This window comes from Panulirus ornatus, chromosome 3 (genome assembly GCF_036320965.1).
Source record: "Panulirus ornatus isolate Po-2019 chromosome 3, ASM3632096v1, whole genome shotgun sequence".
Lineage (NCBI taxonomy): Eukaryota > Metazoa > Arthropoda > Malacostraca > Decapoda > Palinuridae > Panulirus > Panulirus ornatus.
In genome coordinates this window covers 66,918,819-66,940,587 of record NC_092226.1, presented here as the reverse complement: position 1 = coordinate 66,940,587, position 21,769 = coordinate 66,918,819, and the positions used below count along the sequence as shown (strand labels likewise).

Sequence of the window (21,769 nt, the reverse complement as noted above, 5' to 3'; positions counted from 1 at the left end):
GGGGTAGCTCATCTTCATAGACCCAAACAGTTTACGCAAGTGAAGCCAACAGAGCCTCTGAACAGGGATGCTGTGTCGGTTACCAACTGCTGTTGGTATACTAAAGCCTTAGAAACACTAGAATACCAATAAAATGTAAACATTATAAGCAGTCTGTGCAAGAAGCATGTAATAAGTGTGATGATTAAAAATATAAGTCTCTAAGTGAAAAAAATTGGAATCATTGGTAAGGTGGAAAAGTGGATCTATAACTTCCTGGCTGTTACAGCCTAGGTTGTAATATTGTAAGCTAGATTAGAAGAATTTGTGTCCTTAACACTGCAGTTTTTCAGGGATCTAGACTATCACCTTTGTTGTTCTTTCATTTTCTTACCATGAGCACAACAAAGCAACCACCATCTCTGCTAGGAAAATGGGCTGGGTTCTGTCAACTTCCAAAAAAGGAGAGGTAGAATTGATTATCATATTATTCAAAGCACTAATCCTCTTCAGACAAGATCATTATTTTACTCTTAACTTCATTTTCTAATGAAGGCAAAATTTCTGAGTCGGAACATATGATTCATAGATATAAATGTAGAAAATGTTGTAAGGCTTACTTCCCACTTGGCAGGAAATAATATTTGCTAGATGAAATTGATTATCGAATGATGCTGCAAAATAAGAGTTCTACAATATTTACATTAATTTTTTGAGCATGATAATGCAACCTTTGGGTATGTCAGACAGAATTCTGACATGACCTATAGGATCATGTCAAAGGCCAGGCTGTCATACTCAAGGGTTATGCCATCTTGTTCAAGAGATTAAGAGTGTAGCATTTAGTAGCCAAGTGTACTGCACTCTACACTGTACATACCTGTTAATGCCAGAAACAGTTAAGGCCAGCCAGTTGTGAAAAGTAAGAACAGAGTTCACCTTATCAGCTGGTCTCCAGTGTTCTTGTAAGCCTGCAAGATGTGGCCACAAATAGCTTGACTTGTTAGAGGATCAACAATGTTTGTTGGCCAAGACTGAGCTGCTAGGATAGCACAACAAAACTGATAGAAGACATTGAGAATTAACAGAAAGGCAAAAACTTTGCATTTCATTTGGCAAATGGAAATGTGTAACGAAGAGAAATTTCAATTATTTCACCTTGGAAAAGGTGAAGGGTTCTTCTCAGACTGACCTGAAAATGTAGTTACAGCTGCCCATAACCTGAAAAAGGTATGTTTGAAGAATTTGCTTTCAATGAGAATAGCAAGGCCTCTCTCTTGTCACTAAGGAAAATGGTAGACTAGATGATGCAACCACATGTAATTGCACTTTGATGGTACTGAGTAATTAGATCATCTTGTAAAGTTTATAATTCTGACACCTGTTCCCTCGAGGAACTCCCTCAAGGGGATGGCCACTGAAAAAGAGTCTCCATAATTGGTAAACTCCACTGCCACTTCTTAGCCTTTAGTGCTTCACACTAACAGGCCACTGGCAAAGAGCATCTCTAGTTCAGTGTTTCCTGAGGTTCCTACCCTAAATTCCCTCTAACTGCTCCCACCTAATGTGCCTTCCTAGTGGTCCTGTCTAATGTTTTTACCTAATGCTCCTGCCTACTACTTATTTTCATTGCTCCTATCATTCAGCATAAAGGCAGGGCTAGCGCATAGTGCTCACCACTGGAAAATCTAGAATTTCAAAGAATGAGTTGTGTGGGATAAGTACTGTTAAATGTTATAGGTAACAGGGAGAGATTGTATGTTTGTGGACAGGAAACCAGCAATCTACATGTGGGTAAGGCAGAAAGAAAAGACAGCTACCTGGGTCATAAGGGTTCAGCTTGACAGCCACTGAAGTGCTGGTTCACTATGCATGTGTTACTAACTCTCCTAATACCCATAGGTACTAACTCTCCTAATACCTAGGCAGGTAGTACAGGTAACGTACCTCCTTGGTCGGTGGCTGTGTACCCTTTGCTACCTGTTATTTTAAAAAAAACATGAAGGTAATATATTGTACACCAGTCAAACAACTTAACTACTTGGAAAAGTATTGCACAGTACAGAATGTTTAGACTTAAGAGATAACATAAGGTTCTCAATAAACTAATCTTAAACCTACACAAGAACAACTTACTGGAATAATAGACACAGTATCTATTTAAGTTGCTTTGTTGAAAGTAATACTGTAGCCTATGGAGATAACCCAACCTGTTTTTGTGATGGAAAAATGAATTTTCCTGGTTGTGAACATTACAAATACTGTTATGAAGTCATTGGTTGTATTTAAGAGGAAATTGGTCTTGTTTCTCCTGTGTACCTGAGCAGCTCATGTGGGGCAACTTGCTCGGTGAGAGCTGAAGCGTCCATCTGTAAGAACAGTAATGATCAATTTAAAAAGATGTGTTGTCTTCCACAGCATATGTCCATTTTTGTGTTGTTATGTGTGTAAATTAGTGATGAGGGTGCAAGCATTGAATGATTGTAAATGTTTCTGGTGGCATAGATAGATAGATAGATAGATAATTTATTGACCACAAAAATGCATACTTTAAGAATATAAACAATATACCTTATGATCCATGATTAAAATCTTGAACTGTAAAACAATAAAGGAAAGTACAGGTAATTAGATACATACAAATACAAACAACACAAATGTTATATAAAAGCTCTGCACAGATAAAACAAAACGTTAGAATAACAGAAGTTCATTCATACTTAAACATACAAGGCAAGTATAGAATGGATGGCACTACATACAACCTCGTGGTCAGCCCTTTCAATGAACAAGTTTTCTGATGTTGTGATGTGGAAATGTTGGTGCAAGTGAGCATGTTCCCTTGTATTTCATGTTAGTTATGGTGTACATGCATCATAGTTCCATGATCACACGTTATTTATTTGCCTCTGGTGGTGTGCATTTGTCATGTAGCATGCATCCAAGTATGCATATGGTGGTAGTGTACATACATATGAACGTGTTTCGATTGATGCATAATTACCTGTTTGTACATTACAGGGAGGGAGTCTTAAACTTGTAGGACCCATCTTTTGAACTTTCTCTGTCATACATTTTCAACTTCTGTATGATGTATCATTCATAATTTCATTATTCACTTTATTCCTTTCATCCACTATTTGTATACTGTAAAAGTACTTTGGATATTTTCTATTGTTTCCTTATTTTTCAAGTTATGGGTTCTAGATGATAGTCATCTTTGCATCTCCTTAAGATTGGTTCTCTATTGATTACATCAGACAAGATTATAGTTTGTGACCAAGTCATCCTTTACTTTTCTCTTTCATGGTAGACAAATTTTTGGCCTTTAACCTCTCACTTTAACATACCTCTGTTAATTTTGGTATCATCTCTTTTGATTTCCCATTCACCTTTTCTATTAATTCTTTGTGGCATTGAAAGTGTGATGACTGAATTTGATAAGAATGTTCTGGGTTTAGTCTGATATAGAATGTGAATAGTTTACAAAATATTTTCCTTAACCAAGTACTTGAATGCAGTCATAATATTTGCTGGCAAACGGTGTTTCCTTTACAGTTTTCGTAAGATTGGGCTCTGGCAACCTAGATTCCTGCAGCAGATATCCTTATAGACAATATTCATATCGAGGTCCTCTTTCAATTTTTTATTATAACAACCAGCTTGACATGGGCAAAACATGCTTCAGTCAAAAGACATCTTGGATAAAAGAATAAAGTAAGAGTAAAAGAATGTGGACATAACTCTAATCAGGGCTCCACAGCTTTTGTAGACCACACTCATAAAGGTGGAAAGGTTATAGGAAGAGGAAAAGAGGAAACAGAAAGAGAATTTCGCCGTTGTTTAAGAAAAGAATGAAATTTTATATTGGTTAATCCCTGAGTGGATGGTCTCCATGAAGAAACTTTGGGAAGCAGCAGCCAATTGTATGTCTTGAGTCCAAGCCTTGGAAAAAGTAACACATGCAGAGAGCTCATGAGAACAGTGACTTAAATATTGCCTGTAGAACAAAGAGAGAGAGCAGCAACATCTCGATGTACAGAAAGGGATGGTTGAAAAGAGATGATGTTATGAGAATGAATGAGTTAGAAGGCTTTTGTTTCCACTTTTGTTTATTGAAAGGTGGAGGAAGAACGACCCACTGTGTCCCATCCTCATTATGTTGCATTTGCTCATGTTGAACTTCAGCATTGTTGTTTCAGAAAACTTTTTAATTTGGTTAGATCCATTGTAAGTTGATGCAATCCTCATTACTCTTTATTTCACTGAATTGATTTGTATTAAAGATGATGCACAGGCCATCATGTAGTGTGCAATGGGAAGCATGAGATGGGATGGGTGCCATAGGGATTCAACCTTTGACATTTGTTTCAATGATCCCGGGCCAGGTGCATCAGATTAGCTGTGTGTGCCAGATTGCTTACCAAAACCCAGCACAACTGCAATAGTAGTAATGATGTGCACCACTGAAGGAACCATGTTCATGTATAACCTCCCTCCCTTTGTGCAAAAGTATCACAACCATTGACACTGCCTACGTAATCATCAGTACATGGTCAGTGTATTGGGTGGCAGAGATTAAGTACTTTAAATGAATATTGTTGAAAATAATTAGTAGATGAATGCTAGCCCCCAGTAATCAAGGCAGTGGTTGATTGAACCCTGAAATATTAGTAGCCAGTTAGTATGGGAGTTATTCGTCACAGGTGATGTTAATTGATATGTATTTGATTACAGGGTTAAAATTGATTTATAAGTGACATTGAAGTTTAAGGTAATTAGTGTGTTTGGTCAGCTAGGGCAGTAAACTAGAATTTTATGTTGATAGATTGGTTAGAATATTGGCTTAGTTTTAGCATTAATTTACTCAAGTTTTTCTGTTAGACAAAGATGATGATCCAGAAAGTAATTATCTGTCCCTTAGGATAGTTCAGTAAGCTAACTTTGCCCATGGAACAGTATCTCAAGATGGAATTGATATTAGAAGTGAACTGTCATCACCAGTATGATGTTTTAGTGCTTATGCATTGATATGTGATTATGAAGTATGCTGCAGATGTGCCATAGTCTTTTATGCTTTGAGCATGGTAAAATAGTGTACATCTGGGATTTGGGGGATATTTTCCTTTGGCTAAATTTCTGATCATCAGAATCTTTTTTATTCTATTCTAGTAACAAAGCTTTGAATTTCTTTGGCACTTATAAGAGAATCATTGGTTATTAAAATTTAGGTAATGAGGAACTCTTGTAAGAAAATGTACAAATTATAACTAATTATATTCTGAATGAAAAATTAATAGATTTTCACATGTAGTTACAGATAAGGACAACATTTATATATTGTGTTATGTGAAAGAACTTAGTAAAGCTCACTGTCATTATGTAAACTGGGAGTCGTGTAAGTGATAGTGATACAAGTTTTAAGATGTTACAAATTAAGAATGGATGCTTTCCATGAAGCCTCCAATATCTCCCATGAAACAGGCTAGTGCTGTATAATGTGTCTCATTTTTACTCTTGACTGAGGTATACATGAGGAATGGATAATGTATTCCTGGTAAATGGACAATGTGGTTAGATGTTTAGAAAGTGGATAATATGATCACATGTTTTTTCTGTGGAAAGTATGGCGTTTGCTCTGGTCCATGGATCATTTTTTGTTTGCTTTGATCCTTGGGTTACATATATTTTCACTTGTGAATAACAAAGTTTGATACTGTGATCCATTGATAATGTTGCCCTGTGTTTTGACTCTTAGTTAACGTGGTATTTTGACTTTAAGTTAACTTGGTTAAAAGTCCCATATGCCAACCCTCTGTTTACCTTACAATGATTGTTTTAGCTGTGCTATATACCACTGCAGCTCTTTTAACCTATATCTGTAGATGATTTTCCTGACAACATTATGTGGTGTTCCAATGATTGGCTGGGAATTATGTGTATGAACATACGAACATTATGTGTGTGTATATGTTTGTGTTTTGTGTACTTGATGGGAGGAGGATATCTTTAGACAATAATGTGGAGAGCATAGAAAAATGTATTGTGATTGCTAATGTTTTGTTGTTTTACAGTTCCCAGATCACAGCCTTAGCAAGTTAAACGAGCGACTCATTCTTTTCCGACACGACTACGACTCACCAAACATCCTTCAGATCATCAACGCAGCTTCCGAAGTTACTCAGGACACTCTGGTGGAGATCGTCATGTCAGGTTAGTGCTTGTTATCCTTGTTCATACCTAGTCCCAACTCTTATTAATGAAGGTAGTGATTGCCTTCCACCACCGGGGTTAGCTAGGATTATGCTTCATGTGATGCACTTGAGGTTGTGCCTGTCATCCCTGATGGGATAGCTAAGGTAATGTTGCTCAGCATGGTGACTAACCATCATGTCTGCCATTTTGAGAATTGTATTCTAGATTTGATCAAGTACATGTTTTGAAAGATTTGCTTAGCATTTCCTTATCTATTTACTTGAATGTGATTCTAATGTTTGCTAGCAGAAAGATTGTCTCTTTAGCAATTTTTTCTATTTGGAGCTCTGTTGACAGGTATGGCACTGTTGCACCAAGGTTTTCTTTCATTGTGTTTCCTTTTTACGATGTATTTAATGGAATTTCACTGACCCATTTTCAACCAACTTATAGTGTGTAAGGTAAAGCAGTAAGCAATCTTTACTTTTCTCTTGCTCTTGCCATCATCAGCAAAAATTTCAGGTAGGAGTCTTGTTCATCAGGCATTTATATATATATATATATATATACACCAAGAAGAGTACTTGTACAAGTAAGTGCATGTATGTGTGTGTGTGTTTGTATATATAGGCTTGATTTTCTTTTATTTTTGTTAAATCGTCAGTCTGACTACTATTACTTTTCCAGCTCATAACCCATCTGATGAAGTGCAGATTCGGCCGCACATGCTGTATGTTCACTCCTACAAGACTCCCACATTTTGCGACTTTTGTGGGGAAATGCTTTGGGGATTAGTCAGACAGGGACTCAAGTGTGAAGGTATGTATTTTTTTTCTTTGTTTACCATATGTTTTTGCTCTTGTACATTCATTGCAGATAAAGTTAATTCAGCAGTAACGGGTTAAGTGACAGCTAGTTGCAAAGTAAAAGGGCTTTAAATGTAGATGATTGATAAACCTATAGTTTAGGAGGTTCTGCCATATTACTGATAATACTCATATGATTTTTTAGTGCAGACTTGTGTGTCTGCTTATTTGAAAGGACCAACAAAACAGAACATAACCTGTCCTAACTTTAGCTAACCTGATGACAATGCAAGTCATGTTTTTTTTACTTTACTGAGGTAGATATATTGTAGCTATTGCATATAAGAGGTGATGAAACAATCCAGGAGTTTTATAGGCATGTTTGAACAGTGATTCAGCCAATGATTCAGCGAAACATATTATGAGATGGTAGTTTCCTAATGTATTTTTGCATGATATTAAATAAGATTGATTGTCAGATAAGTTTAAGAAACACTTGCCACACCAGTCATGTATCATCATTTTAGTGTAGCTTCCCTGTATTTTGCATGGGCTCAGAATGTGGTTTTAATCATGCCTGAATGATTTTTAAACAATATTTTAAAGAAAGGTGGGTTGGATTTCATTGATTTGTGTTAATGGCGTGTGAAGCTGAGTGGGCAATGTGTTGGTGGGCTATAGGGAGCAGTGGCCAGGAGAGGTGGAGCATTTTGCCCAAGCCCGTAATCTTCAGCCAGGGCCAGAGAGAGAGATGTTTGTTTCCTGGTGCTTATTTTGATATGATCCTTTTGGTTATTCCCTCCTTCTAACTGTACTCTCATCCTTTAGAACTCAGTATTTCCTTCCTGTCAGGATATTCTAGTCAGTTCTCTTGTTTTCACACTTTGACTGCTGTTTGAATGTTACCGAATTTCTGTTATACTGCCAAGACCAGCAGTAATAGAATCAACACTCTGAGGTCAAAACAGATTTTCCTGAAATTAACATGGCTGGAACCAAGAAAATAGGTGATATAGCACAGGCTTATCTGATTGAGAGAAAGATATTTGATGAATGATTCTAGCTGATAATAGATACAGCACTTTGTGGAAAGTTGGAAAAGATAACTTTATTTCTTGAAATGTTCTCATGATTTCCTGTGGATTTTACCAAATCTGATTTATGTTGAAATTCAGGAGCCTTGATGTGAAAAGAGAATATGTGATATACATAGCTAGTGAAGAATAATCGATATAGATTGTGACTGTAGGTCATTCCAAAACACTCAATGATGGCCAACTCTCTGATACTCATCAGCACTTTACTACATTTCTGTATTGTTGTTGGTGGTTGAATCCTTAACACAAGATGAAGGCTTATTTATTCATGCAGTGTAATTTTTTCATTGCTAACAGAATCATAAAAAAGCAATATTTATTATGTTTGAGTATTATGCTTTTGGTGCATTACATATGACAACTAGAGAATGTATGTGGCCTTTCTTTGTCTGTTTGAAAAAAATGCTTTTAATTGCTAGTCTGTCTAGATTTGCAAAGAATTTAAGATTATTAGCTAGGATGTGCATGGGAAACCCTTAACTGGTTGCCAAAAGAAGTTGATGATCTGTTAGAGATTGGCAGCTGACATCAGTTGATGTTTCAAGCTTTCCAAGTTCTCATTACATGCACCTTGTCCCTGCTTGATGCTGGTGATCTTACTGGAAATCACAACTTAAAAGAGTCACCAGATACTTGACCGCATTTCACCAAATGTCTTAATGATATAAGGGAAGATTTCACAATTGCATTTTCACACAAAAATGTGAATAAAACACCAAGAAAATGTATAGGAAAGTTTAGTTACATTATTTAAGTAAACAAAAAATAAATTAAGACGTATTTAAGTGTGATTATATATCTTTTCTTACAAACTATTCGCCATTTCCCGCGTTAGCAAGGTAGCGTTAAGAACAGAGGACTGGGCCTTTGAGGGATTATCCTCACCTGGCCCCCTTCTCTGTTCCTTCTTTTGGAAAATTAAAAAAAAATGAGAGGGGAGGATTTCCAGCCCCCTGTTCCCTCCCCTTTTAGTCGCCTTCTATGACATGCAGGGAATACATGGGAAGTATTCTTTCTCCCCTATCCCCTATATATATACTTTGCTTTGTCGCTGTCTCCCGCATTAGTGAGGTAGCGCAAGGAAACAGATGAAAGAATGGCCCAACCCGCCCACATACACATGTACATACATACATATCCACACACGCAAATATACATACCTATACATCTCAACGTAAGTATATATATACACACACAGACATATACATATATGCACATGTACATTATTCATACTGTGTGCCTTTATTTATGCCTTTATTTTTTTTTATTTTTTTTTTTTATTTATTTTTTTTTTATTTTATTTTTTTTGCCGCTGTCTCCCGCGTTTGCGAGGTAGCACAAGGAAACAGACGAAGGAAATGGCCCATACACATGTATATACATATGTCCACATCTCATTTCCAGCACATCCATCCTTCTGCACACAACTCTATCCATAGCCCACGACTCGCAACCATACAACATTGTTGGAACCACTATTCCTTCAAACTTACCCATTTTTGCTTTCCGAGATAATGTTCTCGACTTCCACACATTCTTCAAGGCTCCCAGGATTTTCACCCCCTCCCCCACCCTATGATCTACTTCTGCTTCCATGGTTCCATCCGGTGCCAGATCCACTCCCAGATATCTAAAACACTTTACTTCCTCCAGTTTTTCTCCATTCAAACTTGCCTCCCAATTGACTTGACCCTCAACCCTACTGTACCTAATTACCTTGCCTTTATGTATATATATATATATATATATATATATATATATATATATATATATATATATATATATGTATATTTTTTTTATACTTTGTCGCTGTCTCCTGCGTTTGCGAGGTATATATATATATATTTTTTTTTTTTTTTTTTTTTTTTTTTTTTTTTTTTTTTATACTTTGTCGCTGTCTCCCGCGTCTGCGAGGTAGCGCAAGGAAACAGACGAAAGAAATGGCCCAACCCCCCCCCCCCCATACACATGTACATACACATGTCCACACACGTGTATACATACCTACACAGCTTTCCATGGTCCACCCCAGACGCCTCACATGCCTTGATTCACTCCACTGACAGCACGTCAACCCCTGTATACCACATCGCTCCAATTCACTCTATATATATATATATATATATATATATATATATATTTTTTTTTATATATATATATATATATATATATATATATATATATATATATATATATATATATTTTTTTTTTTTTTTTTTTCCGCTGTCTCCCGCGTTTGCGTCACCAGCTTCTGCAGTTTCTCACATGAATCAGCCACCAGCGCTGTATCATCAGCAAACAACAACTGACTCACTTCCCAAGCTCTCTCATCCCCAACAGACTTCATACTTGCCCCTCTCTCCAAAACTCTTGCATTTACCTCCCTAACAACCCCATCCATAAACAAATTAAACAACCATGGAGACATCACACACCCCTGCCGCAAACCTACATTCACTGAGAACCAATCACTTTCCTCTCTTCCTACACGTACACATGCCTTACATCCTCGATAAAAACTTTTCACTGCTTCTAACAACTTTCCTCCCACACCATATATTCTTAATACCTTCCACAGAGCATCTCTATCAACTCTATCATATGCCTTCTCCAGATCCATAAATGCTACATACAAATCCATTTGCTTTTCTAAGTATTTCTCACATACATTCTTCAAAGCAAACACCTGATCCACACATCCTCTACCACTTCTGAAACCACACTGCTCTTCCCCAATCTGATGCTCTGTACATGCCTTCACCCTCTCAATCAATACCCTCCCATATAATTTACCAGGAATACTCAACAAGCTTATACCTCTGTAATTTGAGCACTCACTCTTATCCCCTTTGCCTTTGTACAATGGCACTATGCACGCATTCCGCCAATCCTCAGGCACCTCACCATGAGTCATACATACATTAAATAACCTTACCAACCAGTCAACAATACAGTCACCCCCTTTTTTAATAAATTCCACTGCAATACCATCCAAACCTGCTGCCTTGCCGGCTTTCATCTTCCGCAAAGCTTTTACTACCTCTTCTGTGTTTACCAAATCATTTTCCCTAACCCTCTCACTTTGCACACCACCTCGACCAAAACACCCTATATCTGCCACTCTATCATCAAACACATTCAACAAACCTTCAAAATACTCACTCCATCTCCTTCTCACATCATCACTACTTGTTATCACCTCCCCATTTGCGCCCTTCACTGAAGTTCCCATTTGCTCCCTTGTCTTACACACTTTATTTACCTCCTTCCAGAACATCTTTTTATTCTCCCTAAAATTTACTGATAGTCTCTCACCCCAACTCTCATTTGCCCTTTTTTTCACCTCTTGCACCTTTCTCTTGACCTCCTGTCTCTTTCTTTTATACATCTCCCACTCAATTGCATTTTTTCCCTGCAAAAATCGTCCAAATGCCTCTCTCTTCTCTTTCACTAATACTCTTACTTCTTCATCCCACCACTCACTACCCTTTCTAATCAACCCACCTCCCACTCTTCTCATGCCACAAGCATCTTTTGCGCAATCCATCACTGATTCCCTAAATGCATCCCATTCCTGCCCCACTCCCCTTACTTCCATTGTTCTCACCTTTTTCCATTCTGTACTCAGTCTCTCCTGGTACTTCCTCACACAGGTCTCCTTCCCAAGCTCACTTACTCTCACCACCCTCTTCACCCCAACATTCACTCTTCTTTTCTGAAAACCCATACAAATCTTCACCTTAGCCTCCACAAGATAATGATCAGACATCCCTCCAGTTGCACCTCTCAGCACATTAACATCCAAAAGTCTCTCTTTCGCACGCCTGTCAATTAACACGTAATCCAATAACGCTCTCTGGCCATCTCTCCTACTTACATAAGTATACTTATGTATATCTCGCTTTTTAAACCAGGTATTCCCAATCATCAGTCCTTTTTCAGCACATAAATCTACAAGCTCTTCACCATTTCCATTTACAACACTGAACACCCCATGTATACCAATTATTCCCTCAACTGCCACATTACTCACCTTTGCATTCAAATCACCCTTCACTATAACCCGGTCTCGTGCATCAAAACCACTAACACACTCATTCAGCTGCTGTGTATATATACACACATATATATACGAATAAAGTGTATATGAACGCGCACCTTCATAGAACATACAAAGCTCCAACAGCCAGGATTGAACCTGGGACCCCTTGTGCAAGAGGCAGGCATGCTAACTGCTAGGCTAAGGGACTGTATAATAGGAAACAACTATTCGAAATACTAAGTACTCGAATACCCTTCGTCTCACAATGGTGAGCAACGGGGTCTATCGGTTGTTTCCGAACAGAACACATAGCCAGCTGATAGCGTTTTACCGAACCTGACTGTACAACGCGGAGTTATATGAATACGAATAAAGTGTATACGAACGCGCACCTTCATAGAACATACAAAGCTCCAACAGCCAGGATCGAACCTAGGACCCCTTGTGCAAGAGGCAGGCATGCTAACAGCTAGGCTAAGGGACTGTACAATAGGAAACAACTATTCGAAATACTAAGTACTCGAATACCCTTCGTCTCACAATGGTGAGCAACGGGGTCTATCGGTTGTTTCCGAACAGAACACATAGCCAGCTGATAGCGGGGGTGACTGTATTGTTGACTGGTTGGTAAGGTTATTTAATGTATGTATGACTCATGGTGAGGTGCCTGAGGATTGGCGGAATGCGTGCATAGTGCCATTGTACAAAGGCAAAGGGGATAAGAGTGAGTGCTCAAATTACAGAGGTATAAGTTTGTTGAGTATTCCTGGTAAATTATATGGGAGGGTATTGATTGAGAGGGTGAAGGCATGTACAGAGCATCAGATTGGGGAAGAGCAGTGTGGTTTCAGAAGTGGTAGAGGATGTGTGGATCAGGTGTTTGCTTTGAAGAATGTATGCGAGAAATACTTAGAAAAGCAAATGGATTTGTATGTAGCATTTATGGATCTGGAGAAGGCATATGATAAGAGTTGATAGAGATGCTCTGTGGAAGGTATTAAGAATATATGGTGTGGGAGGCAAGTTGTTAGAAGCAGTGAAAAGTTTTTATCGAGGATGTAAGGCATGTGTACGTGTAGGAAGAGAGGAAAGTGACTGGTTCTCAGTGAATGTAGGTTTGCGGCAGGGGTGTGTGATGTCTCCATGGTTGTTTAATTTGTTTATGGATGGGGTTGTTAGGGAGGTGAATGCAAGAGTTTTGGAAAGAGGGGCAAGTATGAAGTCTGTTGGGGATGAGAGAGCTTGGGAAGTGAGTCAGTTGTTGTTCGCTGATGATACAGCGCTGGTGGCTGATTCATGTGAGAAACTGCAGAAGCTGGTGACTGAGTTTGGTAAAGTGTGTGAAAGAAGAAAGTTAAGAGTAAATGTGAATAAGAGCAAGGTTATTAGGTACAGTAGGGGTGAGGGTCAAGTCAATTGGGAGGTGAGTTTGAATGGAGAAAAACTGGAGGAAGTGAAGTGTTTTAGATATCTGGGAGTGGATCTGTCAGCGGATGGAACCATGGAAGCGGAAGTGGATCATAGGGTGGGGGAGGGGGCGAAAAATTTTGGGAGCCTTGAAAAATGTGTGGAAGTCGAGAACACTATCTCGGAAAGCAAAAATGGGTATGTTTGAGGGAATAGTGGTTCCAACAATGTTGTATGGTTGCGAGGCGTGGGCTATGGATAGAGATGTGCGCAGGAGGATGGATGTGCTGGAAATGAGATGTTTGAGGACAATGTGTGGTGTGAGGTGGTTTGATCGAGTAAGTAACGTAAGGGTAAGAGAGATGTGTGGAAATAAAAAGAGCGTGGTTGAGAGAGCAGAAGAGGGTGTTTTGAAATGGTTTGGGCACATGGAGAGAATGAGTGAGGAGAGATTGACCAAGAGGATATATGTGTCGGAGGTGGAGGGAACGAGGAGAAGAGGGAGACCAAATTGGAGGTGGAAAGATGGAGTGAAAAAGATTTTGTGTGATCGGGGCCTGAACATGCAGGAGGGTGAAAGGAGGGCAAGAAATAGAGTGAAGTGGAGTCATGTGGTATACAGGGGTTGACGTGCTGTCAGTGGATTGAAGCAAGGCATGTGAAGCGTCTGGGGTAAACCATGGAAAGCTGTGTAGGTATGTATATTTGCGTGTGTGGACGTGTGTATGTACATGTGTATGGGGGGGGGGGGGGTTGGGCCATTTCTTTCGTCTGTTTCCTTGCGCTACCTCGCAGACGCGGGAGACAGCGACAAAGTATAAAAAAAAAAAAAAAAAAAAATATATATATATATATATGGGTGGGTTGGGCCATTCTTCATCAGTTTCTATGCGCTGTCTATTGACAGCACATTGACCCTGGTATATATATATCTATTTCTAAAAGGGGAAACAGAAAGCTCAGATTGGGGTGTCTAAATGTGGTGGGGTGGGATGGGAATGGATGAAGGCAAGCAAGTATGGATATGTACATTTGTATATATATTTATATGTCTGTCTGTGTATGTATGTATACGTTGAAATTTATAAATACGTATATTTGCGTGTGTGGACATTTATGTATATACGTGTGTATATGGATGGGTTGGGCCATTCCTCGTGTTTCTTTATGCTGTCCATTGACAGCACATTGCCCCTGGTATATATATATATATATATATATATATATTTATTTCTAAAAGGGGAAACAGAAGAAGTCAAGTGGGGAGTGCTCATCCTCCTTGAAAGCTCAGATTGGGGTGTCTGAATGTGTGTGGATGTAACCAGGGTGAGAAGAAAGGAGAGATAGGTAGTATGTTTGATGAAAGAAAACTGGATGTTCTGGCTCTGAGTGAAACAAAGCTTAAGAATAAAGGGGAAGAATGGTTTGGAAAAGCCGTAGGAGAAAAGTCAGGCATTGATCAGAGGACAAGAGCTAAGGAAAGAGTAGCACTACTCCTGAAGTAGGAGTTGTGGGAGTATGTGATTAAGTGTAAGGAAGTAAATTCTAGGTTGATGTGGATAAAACTGAAAGTGGATGTTGAGAGATAGGTGATTATGGGGGCTTGTGCATCTGGTCATGAGAAAAAAGATCATGAGAGGCAAGTGTTTTGGGAGCAGCTGAGTGAGTGTGTCAGCTGCTTTGGTGCACGAGACCAGGTATTAGTGGTGGGTGATTTTAATACAAAGGTGAGTAATGTGGCAGTTGAGGGTATGATTGGTGTACATGGGGTATTCAATGTTGTAAATGGAAATGTTGAAGAGCTTTTGGATTTGTGTGCTGAAAAAATACTGGAGATTGGGAATACCTGGTTTAAAAAGAGAGATATACATAAGTATATGTGTGTGAGTAGGAGAGATGGTCCTCTGGCTTTATTGGATTATTTGTTAATTGATAGGCATGTAAAAAGAGAGACTTCTGGGTGTTAAAGTGCTGAGAGGAGCAGCTGGAGGGATGTCTGATCACTATCTTGTGGAGGTGAAGGTGAAGATTTGTAGAGGTTTTCAAGAAAGAAGAGAGAATGTTAGGGAGAAGAGAGTGGTGAGAGTGAGTAAGCTTGGAAAGGAGACGTGTATAAAGAAGTACAAGGAGAGATTAAGTGTGGAATGGTAAAAGGTGGGAGCAAATGACATGAGGGGAATGGGTGAGGAATGAGCTGTATTTAGGGAAGCAGTGATGGCATGTGCAAAAGATGCATGTGGGATGAGAATGGTGGGAGGTGGACAAATTAGAAAGGGTAGTGAGTGATGGGATGAAGTAAATTTGTTAGTGAAAGAAAAAAGGAAAGTGTTTGGAAAGGTGTTTGGATGATACTTACAAGGAAGGAGTGCCAATGACCAGGAGATGTATAGAAGAAAGCGGCAGGAGGTCAAGAGGAAGGTGCAAGGGTTGAAAAAGAGGGCAAATGAGAGTTGGGGTGAGAGAGTATCATTATACTTTAGGGAGAGTAAAAGATGTTTTATAAGGAGGTAAATAGTGTGGAAAAGACGAGAGAACACATGGGAACACAGGGGGCAAGGGGGTAAGTCATAACAGGTAGTGATGAAGTGAATATTTTGAAGGTTTGTTGAATGTGTTTGATGATAGAGTGGCAGATGTAGGGTGTTTTGGTAGGGCTGATGTGCAAAGTGAGAGGGTCAGAGAGAATGGTTTGGTTAAGAGAGAAGAGGTGGTGAAAGCCTTGCAGAAGATGAATTCTGGCAAGGCGGTGGGTTTGGATGGTATTGCAGTTGAATTTATTAAGAAAGGGGGTAACTGTGTTGATGAACGGTTGGTAAGGATATTCAGTGTATGTATGGATCATGGTAAAGTGCCTGAGGATTGGCGAATGCATGTATAAATGCATTGTACAAAGGCAAAGGGGATAAAGGTGAGTGTTCAAACTACAGAGGCATAAGTTTGTTGAGTATTCCTGGAATACTGTATGGGAGGATATTGATTGAGGAACAGAGTGGGGCCAGGTGAGGATATTCCAAAAAAGGCCCAGTCCTCTGTTCTTAACGCTACCTTGCTAACACGGGAAATGGTGAATAGTTTAAAAGAAAGAAAAGGTAAATGCATGTACATAGCATCAGATTGGGGAGGAGCAGTGTAGTTTCAGAAGTGGTAGAGGATGTGCGGATCAGGTGTTTGCTTTGGAGAATGTGAGAGAAGTATTTAGAAAAACATATGGATATGTATGTGGCATTTATGGATCTGGAAAAGGCATGTAATAGGGTTGATAGAGATGCTTTGTGGAAGGACTTAAGAGTATATGGTGTTGGAAGTAAGTTGCTAGAAACATTGAAAATTTTTTACCAAGGATGTAAGGCATGTGTACGAGTAGGAAGAGAGAAGAGTGACTGGTTCCCAGTGAAGGTCAGTCTGCAGCAGGATTGTGCAATGTCTCCATGGTTGTTTAATTTGTTTATGGATGGGGTGGTTAGGGAGGTAAATGTAAGAGTTTTGGAGAGAGGGGCGAGTATGCAGTCTGGGATGAGAGGGCCTGAGAAGTGTCAATTGTTGTTTGCCAGTGATACAGCACTGGTGGCTGATTCAAGTGAGAAACTGCAGAAGTTGGTGACTCAGTATGGAAAAGTGTTAGAAAGGAGAAAGTTGAGATTAAATGTGAATAAGAGCAAGGTTATTAGGTTCAGCAGGGTTGAGGAACAAGTTAATTGAGATGTAAGTTTGAATGGAGAAAAACTGGAGGAAATGAAGTGGTTTAGATATCTGGGAGTAGACTTAGCATCGAATGGAACCATGGAGTTGCAGGTGAGTCACAGGGTAGGGGAGGGGGCAAAGGTTCTGGGAGCAATGAAGAACAATGGGAAGGAGAGAACATTATTTTACAGAGCAAAAATGGGTATGTTTGAAGGAATAGTAGTTCCAACAGTATTATATGGTTGTGAGGCATGGGCTATAGATAGAGTTGTACGGAGGAGGGTAGATGTGTTGGAAATGAAATGTTTGAGAACAGTATGTGGTGTGAGGTGGTTTGATCAAGAAAGCAATGAAAGGATAAGAGAGATGTGTGGTAGTTAAAGGAGTGTGGTTGAGTGAGCTGAAGTGTGGTGCGATGGTTTGGGCATATGGAGAGAATGAGTGAGGAAAGGTTGACAAAAAGGATCATTGTGTCAGAAGTGAGGGAACAAGGAGATGGGAAGATGTAGTGAAAAGATTTTGAGCATTTGGGGCCCGAACATTCTCTAGGGTGAAAGGCATACACGTGATAGAGTGAAATGGAACGATATGGTATGCTGAGATTGATGTTCTGTCTCTGGATTGAACCAGGGCATGTGAAACATGTGGAGTAAACTATGGTAAAGCCTCTGGGGCTTCTTAAAAGACAAATTGTAAATGATTGTTATGAATCAGACTGTTTTCAGACTCTCGTGGTAATAACCTGTCTTCATCAAGGATTTGTACATTTTTTTGGCTTATAAACACAATCAGAAACTATGGTTTTTAGTTAGCTTTTGCAGATGATACCAGAATTAGTATGAAAATCCCATTTGTTCAAAACACTGAGACCATAAACATATTATTTTTTATGATGGCTGTGATGGTACAGGCATCTGAATACCCCAATCATGGCCATCATGTATGTTACCTTCATATATATATGCCACATTCCAGTACCTGAGGGTAGGATGAACAGCTGGGTTGGCTGTAGACCAACTGCCATGCCCAGGATTTGAACCTGATTGGGTACATCTGTGACTCATGGTTAGGAACACAGACCATTACTCTTCTGGTGGGCCATTGAAAGTAACATGCTCTTAGTTGATGACGGAATTTTAACCATGTTATAATAGGGAATCGAGGAATCAGATACCAGTACAAAATATGGGATACATACAAAGATCATTGTATTTCAGAAGGGAATGAAGATCTTACTTTAAGCAAACAGGTCAGAGCAAATGCTTCCTCTTCAAGGTCTTGTAGACCTTCAGCAGAAGAAAGACAAAACCATTGATGATGCTCTTCAAGGTATTTCACTTTCCATACCAGACTATTATATTATGCTTATATAATTTTTCAAGGGTAAAGAAAGAACATTAAAAGACAGGCAAAAATCTTTTCAGTCTACTTTGACTATATTTAGAACACTTAATGTATTGGAAATGACTTAAAGTACTGATACTGTTCTCATGAGAATGAAGATGGTACAAATATATCATACTTAATACATGGAAATCCTGGAAGGCATAGTCTGATTGCACTAGAAAATAGTTCCTTTTAATTATAATAGGCGGTGAAAACTACAGAGTATTAACAATGAAATCAAAAGATGCCTTTATTACAGTAAGGCAAGGTAATATCAACATTTATAGCCATGAAGTGTTTTAAACATTGCTTAAAAGTTATGGAATGTTTTTTCATCTGACAGGGTGCATGAATAAACAGCCTAACTAAGCAAAGGGACAACAGTGCAGCTTGTTTAGAGACTTAACTGTGGTGGATAAGGTATATGTAGGGTGTGCATGTGTACTCAAACATACCTTGATCACGCATCTTTGCTTTGCATAACAGTTGATTGCATGATGAAAATTTAGAAACAATGCATCTAGATTGTGCAACTTTCATTTGACTTTACAGCAGCATATTCCTTTCATGGGCACTGCAAATCTCGGGAGAGGTAAGCATGGGTATGAATATGTGATGACAAAAATGTTGTAGTCCAATTACATTATAGTGTTATAACTTCTTTCAGTCATAACATGTCACAGTACCTCTCAGCCAATCTCAGCACATCATAGCACCTGTCAGCCAGTCACAGTGCACATCCTTCCAACTTCACTGTTTGTCATGCTCTGCATAGCTTGTGTTGTGCTGTTGTATCATATCTGCTTGACTGTTAACCTATAGACATTGTTTGGGTGTTATGTCGTCAGTAATTTGCTATGATGAAAATAAACTTTGTTGTGCCTCACCTAAGGAAGGAAATGAGTAGAGACATTTCAGTGGTGATTAAGCAGTAGTCATTACTTGAATGATATTTTTTCCTAAAAAGTTACTCTGTACATCTCAAGTTGAGAAAATTCTCTGATTTGTGTAAAAGTGTGTTGTGTATATATGCATAATAAGTGCAGGAGAGGGTTATAGATGAAGGTTGTAGTTGTGTGGGGAGCGTCACAGTATGGTTACTGGTCTGCATTTGTGCATGTATGGTGAAGAACTGATTTTTTTTCATGCATTTTATCCAATTTTTGTCTTTATTTTGTTTATTTGCATATCTGAAAATATTTGTGTAATGATTTAAATCATAGTTCATTTATGGGTTATGTACTTGTGTAATTTTTGGTCATGTCATGATACCCAATTTACATTTGTGTTATTGAAGAACCAGTTTTATAACTTGATCATGCAGCATCTGTACGATCAAATGGTGATTGACTGTTTATGTTTTTCTTTGCAGGATGTGGTCTTAACTTTCACAAAAGATGTGCATACAAGATTCCAAACAACTGTAGTTATGCACGGCGTCGTCGCACTTCTGTGCAGGCCATGCCACGTTCCCCCTCTGACTCCCTTAATTCACTACACAATCAATCGTCGTTGGAGGGGGATGCCCCGGTGGTAAGGGACATGGCCTCCCTAGCTGTTGTACGTATCTGTCTTGATTTTGTATGACTAATCAGTAATGCATGTGGTAGGATGACACTGGGGAATAACCTCAGCTAAATAGTAGTAGTTGATGCTTTACAGTTCTTGTATTAGTGTATGTTTGTCTTAAGCATGTCCCTTGTGTTATTACCTTTTTATCTGCATGTTTTTGTATACTTGAAAAAAGAAAATATGGAATTGCATATATTATAGATTCTACATAAATATCTTAACAATATGACTTTTCTATAGATCATAGTCGAGAATATGAAAGGTAACATATTGCCCCAGTTAGGAAAACAGTGCCCTGCAAATAGGTTTAGGAAGCCTCTAGTCTTAAGCATTGTTAGAATATGCAACAAGAACGAAAAAGGTTTATAATACTTCTGGTCATGAAAATTTAATTTTCCTTGTCTAATTACATACTTGAACCTTAGTTTATAAGCAGTGACTCTGAAATCATCAGTGAGAAATAGAATATACACTCAGTTTTATGAAACAGATATCACATCAGATATTTTGTTAAAAAACTATTGATGAACCATGACTCTCAGTTTAAATGTTACAACTGCAGTGCTAACTGTGTATTTGCAGATATCCAGTAACGTTTTCATTTATAGCATCATGCTACATGAAGAAGCATCTGACATATTTTTGGCAATGCATTTCATTGCACTTTCATCACTACTCTCTTTCATTTACATGCACCTACTTCTTTATTTTCCATCATGATAATGATTCCTTCCTTTTTCAACTTATAATTATGTACTTGTGTGCACTTTGTAAATCATTCTCATTTTGCAAAGTCACATTGGTATATTTTACATTTGATATGATTCACTCCATTTTTTCAACCCCTATATATCTTCAATGTGTCTTCAAATTCTCATTGTCACTTAAACATCTTTTCCCCTTGATAAGGTAACTTTATCAATGAATTGATCTTAACATGGCATTATTGTTTTGCAGCCATGTTTGACTACCTTATGAGAGTTAGTACCATATCAGGCTGACACCACTGTAAATGGGGTAATCCCCAAGTTGACTGTCAGTTTGTTTTTTCACTACTTTTTATTCTTAATTTTGATAGCTATCATATCTACTCCCTTTCTCTCTCCCCCAGTAAAAGGTGTCACAGAAATTTAGAAGATTTGTAATACCCAGTTGACTCATTTTTTATTATCAAAAGTACCACTGTTACCATCTGTGCTGAAATGAACCAATGATGTCTAACTTTCTGTAGAAAAGATATATCAATCAGTTTATCATTAGGTGACTTGCATTACTTTGTTTTCCTTTTTAGCTTTTTAATGTGAATGGCATTGTTTAATGCCAGTGCTGGCTAAAGTTCATATCAAACACTATAAATGTGATTGCTTATGTTATCCTTGAGTGCACATATGAATATGTGGAATGGTATAGTATTCCCAACAATTCTATATGGATGTGAGTTATGGATCCTAAATACTAATGAATGGAAGAAAATGGTAGTGTTAGAAATGGAATATTTGATGACAAATGTGGTGTGAGGAGGGTTAATGTAAAGAATGATAATTTCACAGAAATTGAGAGAGCTGAACAGGGTATACTTAAATGTTTTGGACATGCGGAGAGGA

At 38.4% G+C, this 21,769-nt stretch overlaps 1 protein-coding gene across 1 annotated transcript in view; it reads left to right on the top strand.

Moving 5' to 3' along the window:
• PKD (serine/threonine-protein kinase D3) overlaps nucleotides 1-21,769 on the top strand; it is a 272,661-nt gene that overhangs the window by 150,696 nt on the left and 100,196 nt on the right. Inside the window, exons 5-7 of the mRNA XM_071681853.1 lie at nucleotides 6,054-6,192; nucleotides 6,862-6,993; nucleotides 19,966-20,153. Of these exons, the coding sequence (XP_071537954.1) occupies nucleotides 6,054-6,192; nucleotides 6,862-6,993; nucleotides 19,966-20,153 (459 nt within the window). The remainder of the gene's footprint in view (nucleotides 1-6,053; nucleotides 6,193-6,861; nucleotides 6,994-19,965; nucleotides 20,154-21,769) is intronic.